This window comes from Taudactylus pleione, unplaced genomic scaffold (assembly GCF_031769625.1).
Source record: "Taudactylus pleione unplaced genomic scaffold, aTauple2 ptg000347l, whole genome shotgun sequence".
Classification (NCBI taxonomy): domain Eukaryota; kingdom Metazoa; phylum Chordata; class Amphibia; order Anura; family Myobatrachidae; genus Taudactylus; species Taudactylus pleione.
Window position 1 is genome coordinate 1,047,841 of NW_028284748.1, and position 15,903 is coordinate 1,063,743.

The 15,903-nt window shown below is 44.0% G+C and overlaps 1 protein-coding gene across 1 annotated transcript in view; it reads left to right on the plus strand.

Annotated features, from left to right (window-relative positions):
* SEMA6B (semaphorin 6B) overlaps positions 1-11,218 on the plus strand; it is a 137,211-nt gene extending 125,993 nt beyond the window's left edge. The window contains exons 14-16 of the mRNA XM_088444070.1: positions 3,762-3,842; positions 9,282-9,340; positions 9,444-11,218. Of these exons, the coding sequence (XP_088300196.1) occupies positions 3,762-3,842; positions 9,282-9,340; positions 9,444-10,516 (1,213 nt within the window). The 3' untranslated portion in view covers positions 10,517-11,218. The remainder of the gene's footprint in view (positions 1-3,761; positions 3,843-9,281; positions 9,341-9,443) is intronic.
* The last annotated feature ends 4,685 nt before the right edge of the window (positions 11,219-15,903 follow it).

A 15,903-nucleotide genomic window follows, 5' to 3' on the forward strand; every position in this document is an offset into this window, starting at 1 on the left:
GTGTGTGTGACACCCAGAAGTCTCACAGAAGAGCAGATGTGACGACGAGTTGAATCTTGTAAAAACACATTCAAATGTCGGAGGAGATACCCGCAATTTCCTGACATCGATTGTGACGTGTGGATCCGGTATGCAAACAACAGTACAGTGTATGGAAACACGCAAATTCGCCTCTGCCCAAAAACTTCTGTGTGATTCCTTGGGTGTGTAAAGTCATGCTTCTGCTGTTCTTTGATGCACATGGTATGATCTTACAGCACTGGGTTCCCCGTGGACAGACAATTAATGGTGACTACTATGCAAATGTCCTGAAAACCCATTTGCGTGGAGCCATGAGGAAGAAAAGACCACATTTGCTGAAGAAATAGTGGTTTTTGCTCCCTGACATTTCCCGACCACATGTTGCTGCTGTTGCATTGGCAGCACTGACTGACATTAATGGGACAGCACTGGAAGACCCTCCATATAGCCCGGACTTAGCGCCCTGTGATTTCTGGGCATTCCCAACCCTGAAATAACAACAGTTCTCAATAGATGATGAAGTGATAAATACCAGCTGCAACACTAAAAGTGATGTCACAAAACAGTCTCCTGCACGTCTTTGAATCGTTGGTGAATGCTGCAATAATGTATTGAATGTGAAGGATGCTACTTTGGAAAAGAAAAATGTTCAGATCCTGTGGATATATAATACTGGCTGCTCTCGCACAGGGCCACCATCAGAATTTGTACGGCCCAGTCAAAAGAAACACGTAGAGCCAGGGGAGCCGAGAGGGGAGGGAAATTGAGTACTAATTACCTAGGCTTGTTGGATGGGCCTAGGTCCAGCGCCGCCCCCTTCCTCTTACCTGTCTGCAGTCCAGCACACACTGCGGGTATGCTGAGCTGCAGTGAGAGACCAGGGAGACTGCTGACGCTGCGGAGACTGCTGACGCTGGGCAGCGGCAGCAGCAGTCTCCTCTCCTCTGCCTGTGGGGGCGAGGGGCGATCACATTTATTGTACCTCCCCTGGATTTGCGCTGGGCTGAGGGGCTCATAGTGCCCCCCTCCCCAGCGCCGAAATAGGGATTTTTATTTTTCTAAGGGGGTGCGGCCATGCCTCCAGCGATGAGGGTAATAGTAATGGGGTCCGAGCCAGCTCTCTATGGCCTCCTGGAGAAGGGTGGCAGAGGCACACCTGGAGAGGGCGAGGGCGGGCAGAGGAACACCTGGAGAGGGCAGGCAGAGGCACACAGGGTGAGGAAAACAGTGGCACACATGGGGCAGCCAAAAAAGGCATACATTGGTGCGGGGGCAAACAGGAACATATATGGGGTTAGAGAAAGCGTAAACATATGGAAAACTGTAGCCAAAGACAAACACCTGATGGAGGGGAGGGGAAGGGAGAGTCAAAAAGCTACATACTGTACACAGTGCTTATGAAAACAGACAGTGAAGGGGAAGGGGGATTCATGGGGCAGCTGTCCATACTTACTAGGGCCCAACCTTCAGAAGTGACTTTATGCATGACAGGAATCCTAGCAGTGAATCTGGACCTTGATTTTCTAGGGAAGGGGGTTGCAAATTTTGGGCACAGTTGTGTTTTAGAAGGTTTTTTTTTCTGGAGGGTGTGTCAAAACAGAACTAACATTAATAGTTACTATTCACATTCATACATATCTATTTGTGTGTGTGTTTGTAATATATATATATATAATGCCACCATATCCAAGCATTAAATGTGTACAATTTAAGGAGGCAGATATATCACGAATTAAGCAACATTGAATGAGGCTTGATAGTAGGAGCCAGAGAGATGGGTCACTCCATCTCCGAAAACAACACAAAATTTAGATTTTCACTTGCAACAATTTCAAGGTTGTACCACGACTACACAATGTCATGAAAGATATCCAACAAGTGGCACTGCTGTTGCAAAAGTAAAACAGTGGCTGATCGTGGACAGCTTCATCTGGCATCATTGAAACATCCGACCAGCCTACGGCATTGCTGCAGATGACAGAGCAATATAATGCTGTGGCAACAAGTAACATCAGTTTTCAAACAGTGCAACATTCCCTTTTTTCTATGGGGTACAGGAGCTGATGGCGAAACTCAGGTCCCAGTGCTGACCCCCAGCCCAAGGCCTGCGCTTGTGAACACCACCACTGGAAGAAAGATAACTTAAAACATTTTGCCTGGTCTCACTGGTCAAGTTTCCAACTGTTTTGGGCAGATGGATGATTACACTTGTGGAGAGAACCCCATGAAACAGTGGGCTCCACACTTCACCAAGGGACAGTCCAAAGTGGCGGCAGCTATGTAATTTTCATTTTTTTTTAACTGGCATGCATTAGGACTCCTGATACATCTGCTGACATCACTGAACAGCAGACGCTACTTAACTATCCTTGTGGATCATTCATGTCAGGCATTCGCCCACTCAGTCAGGAGGGGGCTCTTTCAGCATGACAATGCACCACCGCACAGGTCAGTAGCCACCAGATTATGGCTGGAGGAACATTCTTCTGAGTTTGGCATCTTGAGTTGGCCCCCTCATTCATGAATATGAACCCAATAGGACAAGGTTTAACATGCCATCAATGGCAGGGTTTCACTGCCAGCAAATATTAGGGAATTGTGGACCATTATTCAGGAGGCATGGTGTACAGTACACTATCTACACAGTACTTCAAAGAGTTTGTGAAGCTTATACTTTGTTTTGTTGCTGCTATAATCCATTTGAAAGGAGAACCTATGTGTTATTACGCAGATGTCATTTGTACTTTGTTATTCCTGATGACGGTTTTGTAATAAAGCCGAAACATTGGGGTCTGTTACCGGTTTGTACCGGTGCCACCGATTTTGGATTGATCAAGTAACTATTTAAGGCAGTTTGTTGTAGTGCATATTAAGAGTTCCAGTTCCTATGTAATATCCGTTGCAGTTCTTTGTCTTTATTTTTTTTTATTTTAGTAGAGAACCTGGGGCCACTTGCTTGTGTTTGCCCCCCAGTCTCAATGCTGCCAACCAGTCCGTGGCCATAGCACTAGTAGAATCATAGTATATGCTACTGATATTGTGGTCATTATTTGTGCAGTCGTTTCACAGTCTGTGCTGTGCCTATACTGAACATTCAGTCGTTCAGTGCAGGCACATCAATCATCCCCTACCACACCATGCTCAACCGGACGTTATCGTCAGGTTGTTCAGCATGTTTGGGCGATGATTGATTTCAGACACGACCAGCGGGAGGGCGCAGTGCTGGTTGTTTCGAACATTAATGTGCCCGATTCATGCATGATTCATGTGTGATTGAACGATAACGATATCGTTCAATCGCACATAGAAATCAGCAAGTGGATGTGCGCCCTTAGGGTCGAGGAGAAGAGAGTCCAGTCATAACAGCTACTTCATGTATTCAAAATTCCGAAGGAGCAGGGGGTGACTGTAAGGAAGGGGGTACACAAAATTGCCATAGGGTACAAAGTTGAATATTAATGGATGATGCATTGATTGCTCCCCTAGCTTTTATCCAAAGGAGGTCATAGGCTTAATTGTATGTAGGTGTGATGGTAGTGGTGGTGATACAGTTTATCATTAAAGTAGTACAGTATGTAATCTTTTCCATGCACGCAACATTCCAGACGCCTTTTTGACCACTAAGATTGGGGAGGATTCTTGTTAGTATCATGAATATTTGTTAGTAGTTATTGTTAGGCTGTAGTTTTTATCTGGTTCATTTCTTTCAGTTTCAAGTAACAAGATTTTTCTTTTCGCAGACATTGTCTGGGCACTCGTGACCCCTACTGTGCATGGGATCCAGTGAAAAGTCTCTGCGTCTTTACTCCTTTTAGAACCTGGTAGGATATATTAACAATACTGTAATGTATGCACTAAAGGTACGCATTTACATAGAACACTTTAGGATGTACTACAGTAAGAGAAGGCATGTTGAAAATAGATATTGCTCGCGTGACTGTACTATATACAACAAAAAGATAAGAAGTCTGTGCTAAATTTGCAACATGTCTATGGGAAAGACCGTAAAGCAGCTGTTCAGTGCAGGAGAGGGCAGAAAATGCCTGAATGTCTAAATCACAAACTAAGGACAAATGTAGGCTCTGTGCAGGGGCAGAACTATGGGAGACAATGGAGGCGTCTGCCGCCGGGCTCCAGTTCTGAGGGGGCACCTCCTCCACTGTCCACAACATATTCATCCCACTTAGGGCTGTAACTATGTACACTGAGTGTACTGTCACGGCCGCCTAATACATGGAACCCCTTCACGGCACCTGAGAAGCCACCATAAACTAGTGGAGAGCTCCATGTCAGACCATCAGCTGCTGCCTTCTTCTATCTATCCTATTCTATCTAGCCTGTCTGCATGCAAATTGTTACATTACAAATTATAACTTGCCTCCAGGCGTCTGGGATGAATTTACGCCACTGGCTCTGATGAATGTGCAATATATGTAGTTAGATTAACCATAACAATATTAATGAATAGAAAATACTGTATATTTAACACAAAATATGAAAACATACACAATGATAAAAGATGATCTGAATTACCATGAGTATAAAGGGGTCAATCCAATTAGGTGCAAAAGGTGCGACGTTTAAACGCCGGCAACGCATCCCGCACCCTTCGCTAGTTGACCCGGGCCTGGATTCGCATAATTTTGCTTGGAGCCCTATGGGGCTGCGAGCAATATTAGGCGAAACCGGGCTGCCGTAAAGTGCGGCCACTGCCGGGATGTCATCACACCTAATAGGACTGAACCCATAGTATCTGCTAAAATTATATACGTAGAAGGAGAAATAAAGTCATAAAATACTGTGACATATATACTTAAGAGGTGTCCTCATTAGGTATTGATAGGTATATGCCGATTATAGTCGTGAACAAGGTATGCTCTTTACTGTTAGTAAAATATGCAAAGATCAGCCATTTAACACCCTTTAAGAGCCCCAAATACTTTGCTTACGACATTTTATACAGTTATCCAATGTAGTTTACACTTTTTGGGGGGGTACAGGGTAATTTCCCCACTTTTCCCCACACTTAACGCGCCTATTACAAGGCAGAATTTACCACATGGCCCCTGAGCATTTTAGAAATGAATAGTGCGACAAGAGTTCCGCACATATGCATGGTAAGCACGTTAAGTTAAGCTGTAAGCGTATTAACTGTATCCTGAATAATTATTGCGGATACTCCCCTTACTATGAAGGATAGTTTCTCCACAAACATCTTGCTCCATCTCCCATCAGTAAGAGACCAGAGGGGGCAGTTAGTAACAAGGTGTCAGTACTGTAGGTTTTGTCTTATGAAGTCTTACAGTGATATAATAGCAGCCCTATGCTTTTGGTAACTGTGCAAACACTACTAAGGGGCACATTTACTAAAGTGAGAGTTTTTAGAGATGGAGATGTTGCAAATAGCAACCAATCAGAATCTATTTAACATTTAAATAGCACCTTCTAGAAGATAATAGCTAGAATCTGATTGGTTGCTATGAGCAAAATCTCCACTTCTACAAACTCTCACTTTAGTAAATTTACCCCTAAGTATCTCTACTTGAAGCACTATGGAATGAGTTCTATGAAGAATTTGAAGAACTGGTACTTCAGTCTCTTAAATAACATTACAATTGTTCAATGTGTCCTTCATAGTAGTCAACAACAATTTCCATTCAAAGTACAGCATTCTCTATAGCATGATGTACCATGTCAGGTGGAATAGCCAGCATATGGTTATAATTGCTATTTTTCAGATCTGACACCTGGTTATTCAAAAAAAGAAGAAAAAAAAAACAGCAAGTTACATGGGGTAAGGTCTGGCGTTTGGGGTGGCCACGATGTCTGAAAGTGGGTCAGCAACCGCTACCTTTAGCATCTTGGCCACCTGAGCACCAGACAACATCCCATGTGACTATTGGTGTGGCCATATGTGTAGAGAGGGGTATTCCAGATGTTCAGATATACCATACCTCCCAACATGGCCCTCTTGAGGAGGGACACAATGCTCTGGTCCTGGACTTCCCTAGTAAGAGGTGGGGCTGCAGCACAGTTCAAAATTCAAATAGGGGAGCCACACCAACTGTCATTTGAAACGCTGCCAAATATCACTGGTTGGGACTCGCTGGCAGTTGGTGTGACTCCCCTATTTGAATTTTGGACTGTGCTGCAGCCCCACTTCTGGAGCCGCCACCAATCAGAAATTATCAGGGAAGTCCAGGACCAGAGCAATGTGTCCCTCCTGGAGAGGGTCATGCTGGGAGGTATGGATAAACAGATGTGTCCACATACATCCATCCTCCGTGCGCTGCAAGTCGCATTACACATAACTCATGATAGCCGTGTGTCACGGTAGTGCCAGGCATCTTTTCATGCGGCTTTTTACCTTCAAATTCAAATAGGACGCACAAGCAGCTTCTGCTGAATAAAATGATATGCGGCATGGCAATATTCTGTGTGCGAGTGCATCTGCATGCAAAATGCTACGTTACAGTGTCAGCATGCCGCATATCATTTAAATCAGCAGAAGTTGCTTGTTCATTCTACTCGCATCGCTGTGCAAATAAGATGCATTTGTGCATTTGAAGGGAAAATGTTGCAGGAAAAACGCTCAGCGCTACCGTGGCATGGCACGTCAAGAAGGGCTGTTTAATGTGCAAGTAGGCTAGATGTATGAGGACACATCTGTAGTTCAGGTGCTATAACAAACAGGATAAATGTGTGAAATGGAACGGCACTCTGTAAACAGTGTGAACGCATAAACTACTTCAGTTTATTTGGTGCTAGGAACAGCAACGTTACGTGTCTGCTCAGGACCATTAATAAGCTATATATACTGTAGTTCACTTTAGGAATATAAACATTGGATATCTCACAATGTATAGGGTAAAATGCTCTCATCTTTTACTGTCTAGATGACCAGTCTTGTGTACATTCTATTGTATACACTCTTAGAGATTTCTCTGCAAACGCTCCTACTGTACTGTAGGTATGGTATGCAGTCATTATGCCGACATTTAGAATGTCAGCATGGTCCGAATGTCGACAAAATGTCGAGAGTCAACATGCCGACATTCTCATAATTTCAACATTGTGAAATTTTACTGTTAGAGTTAGGTTGTTAGAGTTAGGGTTACAGTAGAATTAAGATTAGGGCTACAATCAGCTGAAAACGCTATGGTGACATGCCAACAGTACAATGTCAACATTTTGTACCACACCTTTAGGTATACGCAAAGGCAGAACAATGACTATGTGACACAGGCTCACCTCGCACTTTAGAACAACCCTTTTTATTAAATTAAACATTTAAATATTTTGGATAAAATACTGTTTGATTTTTCCTCATTTATGGTTTTATTTAATTATAAGAATGTCTGAACAGCAGGATTGTCTTTATTGCATGTAATACTGTACTCTTATATGTAAAGCTCTACAGAGTGATTCTAGAAAATCCTTTCCTATGGTGTGCAACTGAAAATAGGGCAGGATCCAATGGTCACCAGATCAGGGCTGTTGCAAAAATCAAACGAGTTTGTATAATGGAAATTGTCATTTTCTCCAAGACCCTTAAAAGCACCCTCACCATGCTTTTATGTCACTTAAATTTTGTGCTGAAAATTACATTTTGTTTCTGTGCTGCTTTACAAAACCGTGTGCAAGGGTGCAATTATTCTCACTACTTTGCTGGGAACAGCATTACTCACATAGCTTTTATCAGAGCTGTAACAGGGCACAATTGCACCCTGTGCCGGCCCTGTGTCATTACGTTGCGCAGAAAGAGCGTGACTGGCAGCTCCGTAAGTGCACCTCTCTTAGGACACCCTATTGGTTGCATATAGCAGGGTGCCCGTCTAGAGTGTCCACAGAATGCTCCGCGGGTGCTGCAGCAGCAATCCTAGCTGCAGGGTGCCATTCTAGGCACCCTGCTAGCTAGGAGAAAGGTCCGTGGGGTGGAAACGGTGCCGCCCACAGAGCACTGCACTCTGTGCGGCGGCACTGGTCACCCATAGATAGTTACAGCCCTGGCTTTTACCAATGCTAGGTGCAAACTTCTGCTCCTCTGCTGTTTATATTGATGTACTTTAGTGGAAATCTAGGTGCACTTGTTCAAATTAAGCACACAAAATATCCAAACAGGGGCGTAGCAAAATTTCCACAGGGCCCCCATATGCCCCCCTGCACAACTCACCTCCTGAGCCCGACGCTCTGTATCTCCTCTGATGCTGGGAGAAGACGAGGCCCTGGTCCTGAGATGTTCTAGCAGGCTCAGACAAGCAACGCCTCCTCCCAGCTTCAGTGAGGAGAGATGTATCAGAGGAGCGATGGTGGACAGGGGAGTTCCAGAGTTGCTGCTGGTAAGTCTGACAGGGGTCCCACAGCGCTGATGAACCCTACAGCAAACTGCTTCCTAGTCACAGGCTGAAGTGAGGAGGAAGGAGGGATCAGCGGCCATTTCTCTTCTCTCGCAATACTGTGTGCATGCAGGGCAGTTTCTAGACGATATGGCTCCCAGTCAGGACAGTCAAAGTAAATCCCCTCCACATTATTTGCCCCAGCCCCCCACCGAAGACTTAACTGACCCATTGGTAACATTGCAGAGGAGAAGAGCTCAGTCCCTCCCTCGTCCTCAGCCGTGGGCTACACCGACACTAGGAGGCAGAGCTGTGCACTGCAAAGGCTTCTGCTGACTGCCTGGCTGCAGATATTTGGAAAGAAAAAAGATGGTGCACTGGTCGCCTGGCTGCAGACTAGTGGAGCCAGAGGAGATGGTCTGCTGCCCGCGGAACCATGGCCAGCATCTTGTCTATTCTTCAGTTGCCAGTGTCTCAGTTTCCCCACTCTCCTCCAAAGATGTCGGCCGCTCCTCATCGGTGTCCTAGCGGGCCTTTTATACAGTATGCTTCTGCACGACTGCATAACATGATGTCACGACGCAGCCGTATCATACTGTATAACGCCGTCCACTGAGCAGAGCACCAGATGGCAGATCTGCTTGGCTGGGGCAGTCCAGACTGCCTGTATAGTGAAAAAGGCAAGCAGGGGTTGGAGGACCCCATGTGATTGCATGGCTCACCCACCCTTAGAAACGGCCCTGGGTGCAGAGGGAGATGGGCCCCGTAGGTGCTGCGGGCCCCATAGCAACTGCTTCCATGATAGCTACGCCCCTCTCTCTGAAGAGCAGTGTGAACTGCACTTAATCTTTATTTGTACATAATTAATGAGGCTCATTATATTTGATAGAAATGTATTTACCAATTTGCAATAATATGTTCCAGGGTTCGTTATGAGCAGGACCTTGGCGGAGGACAAATATCTCAACTTGGAGATTGTGAAGGTTAGTGTTTATTTCTTTGAAATACAGTATGTTATAAAGCTTTCTTTATTGCTGTTCTGACCTTGTTAACTTTACCTTTAATTTAAAATGTCCTCTCCTTAAGGTTTGGTTACGCAGAGCTTCATGGAGCACGAAGGTGTTGAAGTGTCTGTCAACATGCTGGTGGTTTCAACTGTGGCAGCCTTTGTTGTGGGTGCAGTATTGTCCGGGCTAGGTGTATGCTTGTTGAGCTCTCAGCAAAGAAGAAAGACACAGTGTAGACACAAAGAGAAGGACAATGGCCTCATTCCAGAGGATTCGGTTACCAGTGTGAGCAGAAGTAGAGAGTTAGACCATCCAGATAATAATACTATCCTCACATCTTTAAAACAACATGGATGGAGCCCTGGACACAGTAAAGAGCACACTGGTATTCCACCGACCCCAGAACAGACTCCTCAACAGCACAAGAGGATGGTTCATTCCCAAGACTACATCAATCACTCATTGCGAGATTCATCCACCAGTTTATTGCACACAGAAAACCATCATCTAGCAGCTTCCAGTTTACCCACAGATGGACGATATGACTCACAAGAGTCACACTGCTTCTACCCCCATGGAGAGGATTCCCACTATACACCACTGCATAGGGAAGATTCCCACTACTTACCTCTAAAAGAAAATGAGTCTCGATATTTAGCCCAGCATGCGGAAAAATTACGTTATTTACATCCTCATGGTAAAGACTCTTGCTACGTTCCACATCATGGGAAGGAATCTTGTTTTTTGCCCATACATGTGGATGAGAATCAATATTTACCTCAGCATAGAAGCAATCCCAACTTTCTGTCCAAACAAATACAAGAGTATTTAACCCAATATGCAGATAAAATGCATCATCATCCTTCACATGGACGTAACCCACATTATTTACCTTACAATTGGTCTTCTAGAGAGCATAGACGTGTGGTGTCTTCTCCCACATGTGAAAGTTTTTTTCAACAACCTTCCCATGGCACTCAACCACAGCTATCCCATCTGAAGAGAAATCTGACTTTTAACAGTGGGGAGAACTGGCTGAGGCCATCTGATACAATGTACATGCATCCAGCAAACCCTGAGAGCTTGCCTCCAGGATCAGACTTCAAGTTAATGTTGCAGTTTGGCATGCCGCATACATCCAATACCCCATAATATGTACAAAAATACCAGGGCAGGCATTGTGCAGTATTACAAAATTGGGTTGACACTGCACAAAGAGCCATGACAACTTTTACCTTTTTATCAATACAAGTAAAATGTGTGGCCACACTCCAAAGATAGACAGTCTTTATTAGCACTGGCCTTACAAACAAAGTAAAAACAGTATTACACAATTTGACTGATTTTTTACTAGTAATGTTGCAAAACGGTTGCTGAACCTGAGCCAAGTGTCTGATCAGTACACAGTGCTGTCTCCAATACCTATTCTTTAAAAACTCAGAAATAGAGGATCAGTTTGCTGGACAATATATTAAGCCTGGGTCTTATATAAAATTTTTAAGTACATTCCAGCATTTACTTTTCTCTGTAGGAGCTCTGAATAGATTTAGAGCTTTTCCCTAATGAATGGGAAATATCTGTTCCCTTATCGGCCAAGCACAGTATGTACAGATCAATCTTTTATTAATATCTGTTTTTTTTGTAAGAACTATATGGAAGAGTAAACAATTATGCATGAATGTGCGTGAACTAGGAATGAGGGCAGAGTGTGTTTGTAGGTAAAGAGAGCTTAATTAATGGGCAATCGGTTAAATACCTATTTTACTGTTCATTACCTGTTCTATAAGTGAACATACAGCTTAATCACAGACTAGATGGGCTGTTTAGAAAAAAAAGTAGGAAGGAATTTTTTTATGCAGCAACAATGTATTTACTAGCTCGCTCAATAATATTAAAAAGATTTTTTATTTAACATCATTCGATTATATATGCTGTACTGATTCAAACACCAATTCAGAGTAAACTGACTGCATAATCAAAACCATCAAATCCATGCCCTCATCGAAGCAACATTAGTTGCTATTAATAAGATATCCATATACCATTTGTAGCAAGATTAGGATAAGGGTGGTGTCTCCTGGGGTAAACAGTTGCACTTGTCATGCAGCAGTCAAGTATTACTACACCAGTCCAGGGCCTTGGTACAAGTATCCGCAGCAGGGCCAGATTAACAATGGGGCAGATGGAGTTACAGCACCAGGCCTCCACACAAAAATAGGCCCATCATCAGCTGATCAGTCAGCCATAAATCAAAAGTATTAAAAGTGTATTTTTACTTTTCTCATAAAAATATGCAATTTTTCTATTTTTATGTATTTAGGGAGACACCTGGGCTAATAGGGTAGGGGGTGTACACACCCTGGCCACACCCATACAGCACTGGTCACAGCTCCTCCTCTTCTCAATGTAGGCCCTTGAACATTTTTTCAGCTTCAGGCCCATGTGGCCTTTAATCCGGCCCTTATCCATAGCTAGTTTAATTAGCAGCACAAAAATAAACAAAACATTAAAGTAAATCCTGGCCTTACTGACTCTAACTGCAGTAAATAAAATTAATCCCTCTCTCAGAGTGGAGGAAACTAATGTACCTCTCACAAAACAGAAGTCTTTAGCACAGCAGTTACATTCATTATTTACAGTGTCACTCAACAGGACTCTGACCTATTCCCTAGGCAACGAGAAACCGATTACAGAGACTGACACAACCTTTATAAGCCATGTGGCCTGGAAATCAAGGGGCATATATATCTTCCCAGGGGCACCTGTATACAGTATATATCTCCCCTTGACAAGCTTTCGAGTTTTTTTGTCACATATACCGCCTCCTGTTTGAACCTGTGGAGTGGAACACCTGTACCCCCTAAGCAGCAAACGCGGGACAATGCATTTGTGTTGGTCATTTGGCTTCCCGGCCGATACACTACTGAAAACTTAACATTTTTAAATACCAATAACCATCTAGTTATTCTCCAATTGGTCTCTGTTCTCAGTCATCCATTTTAATGGAGCATTATTCGTAATTAATCTAAACTTTCGCCCCAAAAGAAACACCTTAGTGTTTCTAATGCCTACTTCATTGCCAATGCTTTTTTTTCCCAACACCGACATCATTTCTATCATGTATATTCAATGTCCTACTTACATAAAGATGCTCTTCACCATCTTTGCTCTGAGACAAAACAACACCTATCACTACATCTCAGTGGCGTAAGTTCATCCCAGACGCCTGGATGCAAGTTATAATTTGTTGCCACCCCAGCCACCCTTCACAGCCGCTGACACTGTAATGTAGCAATTCGCATGCAGACAGACTATAGATCGACAAAAGGCAGCAGCTGATGGTCTGACATGGAGCTCTTCACTATGTGTATGGTGGCTTCTCAGGTGCCGGGAAGGGGTGCCATGTATTGGGTGGCCGTGACAGTATACTCCGGGTACATAGTTACAACCCTAGGTGGGGTGAATATGCTGTGGACAATGAAGGAGGTGCCCCTTCAGAGCTGGAGCCCAGCAGCAGGCGCCTCCATTGTCTCCCATAGTTCTGCCCCTGCTACATCTGATGCATCTGTCTGCACAATAAATAATTTTTTTTGCCAAGTGTGTCATCAAAACTGGTTGGGTGCACAATGCTACCTTCAACATCTGAAAAACCTTTACTGCCTCAGAATTCCACTTAACCACAATCGACTGTTTACCCTTGGTAAGGTCAGTCAAAGGGACAGCAGTGGTGGCAAAATTGGGTCTAACATTTCTATAATACCCTGTGATTCCTAAGAAAGCTGCTTCTTATTTATGGGTTGTGGTCAATTTTGTATTTCCACAGTTTTATTAAGTTGGGATTTATCAAAGTTTTGCCTATGGTGTATCCAAGAGGATGTAGTCAGGGTATCGGCGGCCGTTATCCTGGCCACTGAAATCCCTCCACTAGAACCCCAACATGGGACTAAATATAAGCGTTGAAATCCAGAAGCCTATCATTAGCCCCACAACGAAATCCCAACAGCCGGCATACCGAATAGTCTCTTACTCAATTTCAATTCCAAAGGACAAAACATTCCTTTCAAACTCCAAAGGATTTTTTTTTTCAGATTTTTTGATGCAACAAAAACTTTAGGGATCAGCTATGTTCAGGGTACCAGAAAACTTTAGATGGAAATTGCAAAGAGTAGAAGGTCCCGGACAACTCTCTCTTCAGTCAGTCCTCCATTCCCAAATTCACAACGTCCCACAAGGCATCAAGTCTCACCCGAATGCTATATGCCTATGTTTTTTTAAGGAATGTGAGTGCATTATATAAATTAATCAGTGTATTCCTTTTACAAACATCATTGCACTATGTCCAGTGGCAAATGCAGGATTTCTAGAGGGGGGTTTCCAAATGCTTGATTTTAGAGCGAGTTTGGCCAGTCCATGAAGAGGGCAGAATTAGTATTTATACAGATTTAATATGCGTCAAACAATGTGTATTGTGTGTCATAATTCCAGCATATACAGGATCACAGTAGGGTCATTTGATGCGGTAGTAAGCCATCCTGCCTGACCTGAATGTTTTTATTTTAGATGTGAGCACCATTCCAGAGCATTGGGGCAAGTCTGGGAGCCTGGAGGAGCAGCAGAAGAAAAAGGAGTCCCTTTCTGAAAAAAATCCTTTAGGAGTTTGAAAGGAATATTTTGTCCATTGGAATTGAAATAGAGTAAGAGACTATTGCATATATGCAATAATATTATTTTATTTATTGAACATCGACAGCTCCTAAGTGGAACTATATATCTATTGTTCTACTATTTGCCTTAGGAAATATCAATTGCTCCACAATAGCTTCTCCTTTTTTGTACATTTGATACAACAAATATTAATGTACCTCTATGTGAGGGTATGACAACTTACTATCAGGCTCTACTGATACCACTTTTACATTCTCTCTAGCCTTTATCAGAGTAGGGTCTTTTAACTGTTCTGAGGAAAAAAAATATATTTTCTCACTTCTAGATTTGGCATACAGTCAACTGGTTCAACAACATTTTCTACTTCAGTAAGGGGTACATCATTCTGCGCTCCCCTGCTGCTCTCGTCTTTTCTGACTCCCCAATCATGCTTGGAAAAGAGAACACTTCAGACATGGGTAACATTCCTACTGCCACTGTATCAGTAACATTATCAAAGTTATATACTTCTGTAATAAATTGGGTTTCCCACAGCTTCCAGAAGTGGGATCAATATCTCCCTAATAAAGCATCATGCATCAAATAAGGAGCTAGTCCCACAAGGTCTACAGTGGGTCCACACTGTGGGGTCATTCAGACCCACTCGCGAGCGTCCGTACGCTTGCAAGTGGGTCGATGTTCCCCACTGCGCATGACGGAGGGAGCTCCGTCGTGCGCATGCGCGAGACCCGCGGAGCGACGGGGAATCCGTTGCTCGGGGTCTCGCACCAAAGGGGGCGTGCTGTCGATGTTGATTGACAGCACGCCCCCTTTGGTGGGCGTGCCGGGGGCGTGCCTGCCAGTTGGAGGCGTTCCCATGGGAACACCTACCGTCTGAAGCCGGCCCCACTGACATCACTAGTGATGTCAGTGGGAGTGATTTTGGCTCTGATAGAGCCAAAATCACTCCAGGGCTTGTGGCAGGGAGACCCTACCGCAGGGTCTCCGTTGCAAGTCCGATGGTCGCGATGGTCAAGACCATCGCGACCATCTTTTTGGCCGCTCGCATATGCTGTGGGTGGTCATCCACAGCTATGCGAGCAGCCAGGAAGCCGCTCCATTTTCATGGAGGAGGGCCCTGATTCAGAGTGAGCGCTCTGGTCAGAGCGTCCGGCTCTGAATCAGGCCCGGTGTTTCTATGTTCAGTAATATAATGCTGAGTATCCCCATGTATACAGGTTACACAAACAGTTTTTCCCTGACGTTTTGAGGGTTCACCGTCAGCTTTTACAAGAGTAACCGGCTACCAAAATCTAACAGGGCCTCTATCCATTTGTCTGCTACAGTTTATTTTAGGAGATGGGAATCTTCCTGTCACAACTGGACAATCTCCAGGTTCCACGCCTACAGTCACTGGATGTTTAAGTTTATTTCACTGCCCAGCACCCTTTTCCCCTGGAACAGTCTTACCAGAATTCACTGGAGATCACCATTCCTGGATTAGGGGCCTTTGGGGTATACTCAACAGTTCCTGGGCTGTCTCATACCTCTCCACTATTTTCAAAAGCTGGTGTACTGTTTTAGGGTCCCCCTGGCTCACCTACTTGTGCAGAGCTGCAGGCAGTGACCGTAGGCATCAGTCTATAAGAACCCTTTCCACGATCTGCAGCCCTGTTAAAGTCTAGAATTAAAAATAAAAGTAACTGCGCTTAACCTAAAACAGAATAGAATACTATACAAGTTGGCGCTGAACAAGATAGATAGATATATATCTATCTATCTATCTATGTGAAGCCCCATCTGGCTTCTCTATATTGGAAAATGGATAGAGAAAATATATATGAGTTCAGCGCATACCTTGTATCTATGTATTTTAATAATAATGAACTAATCAA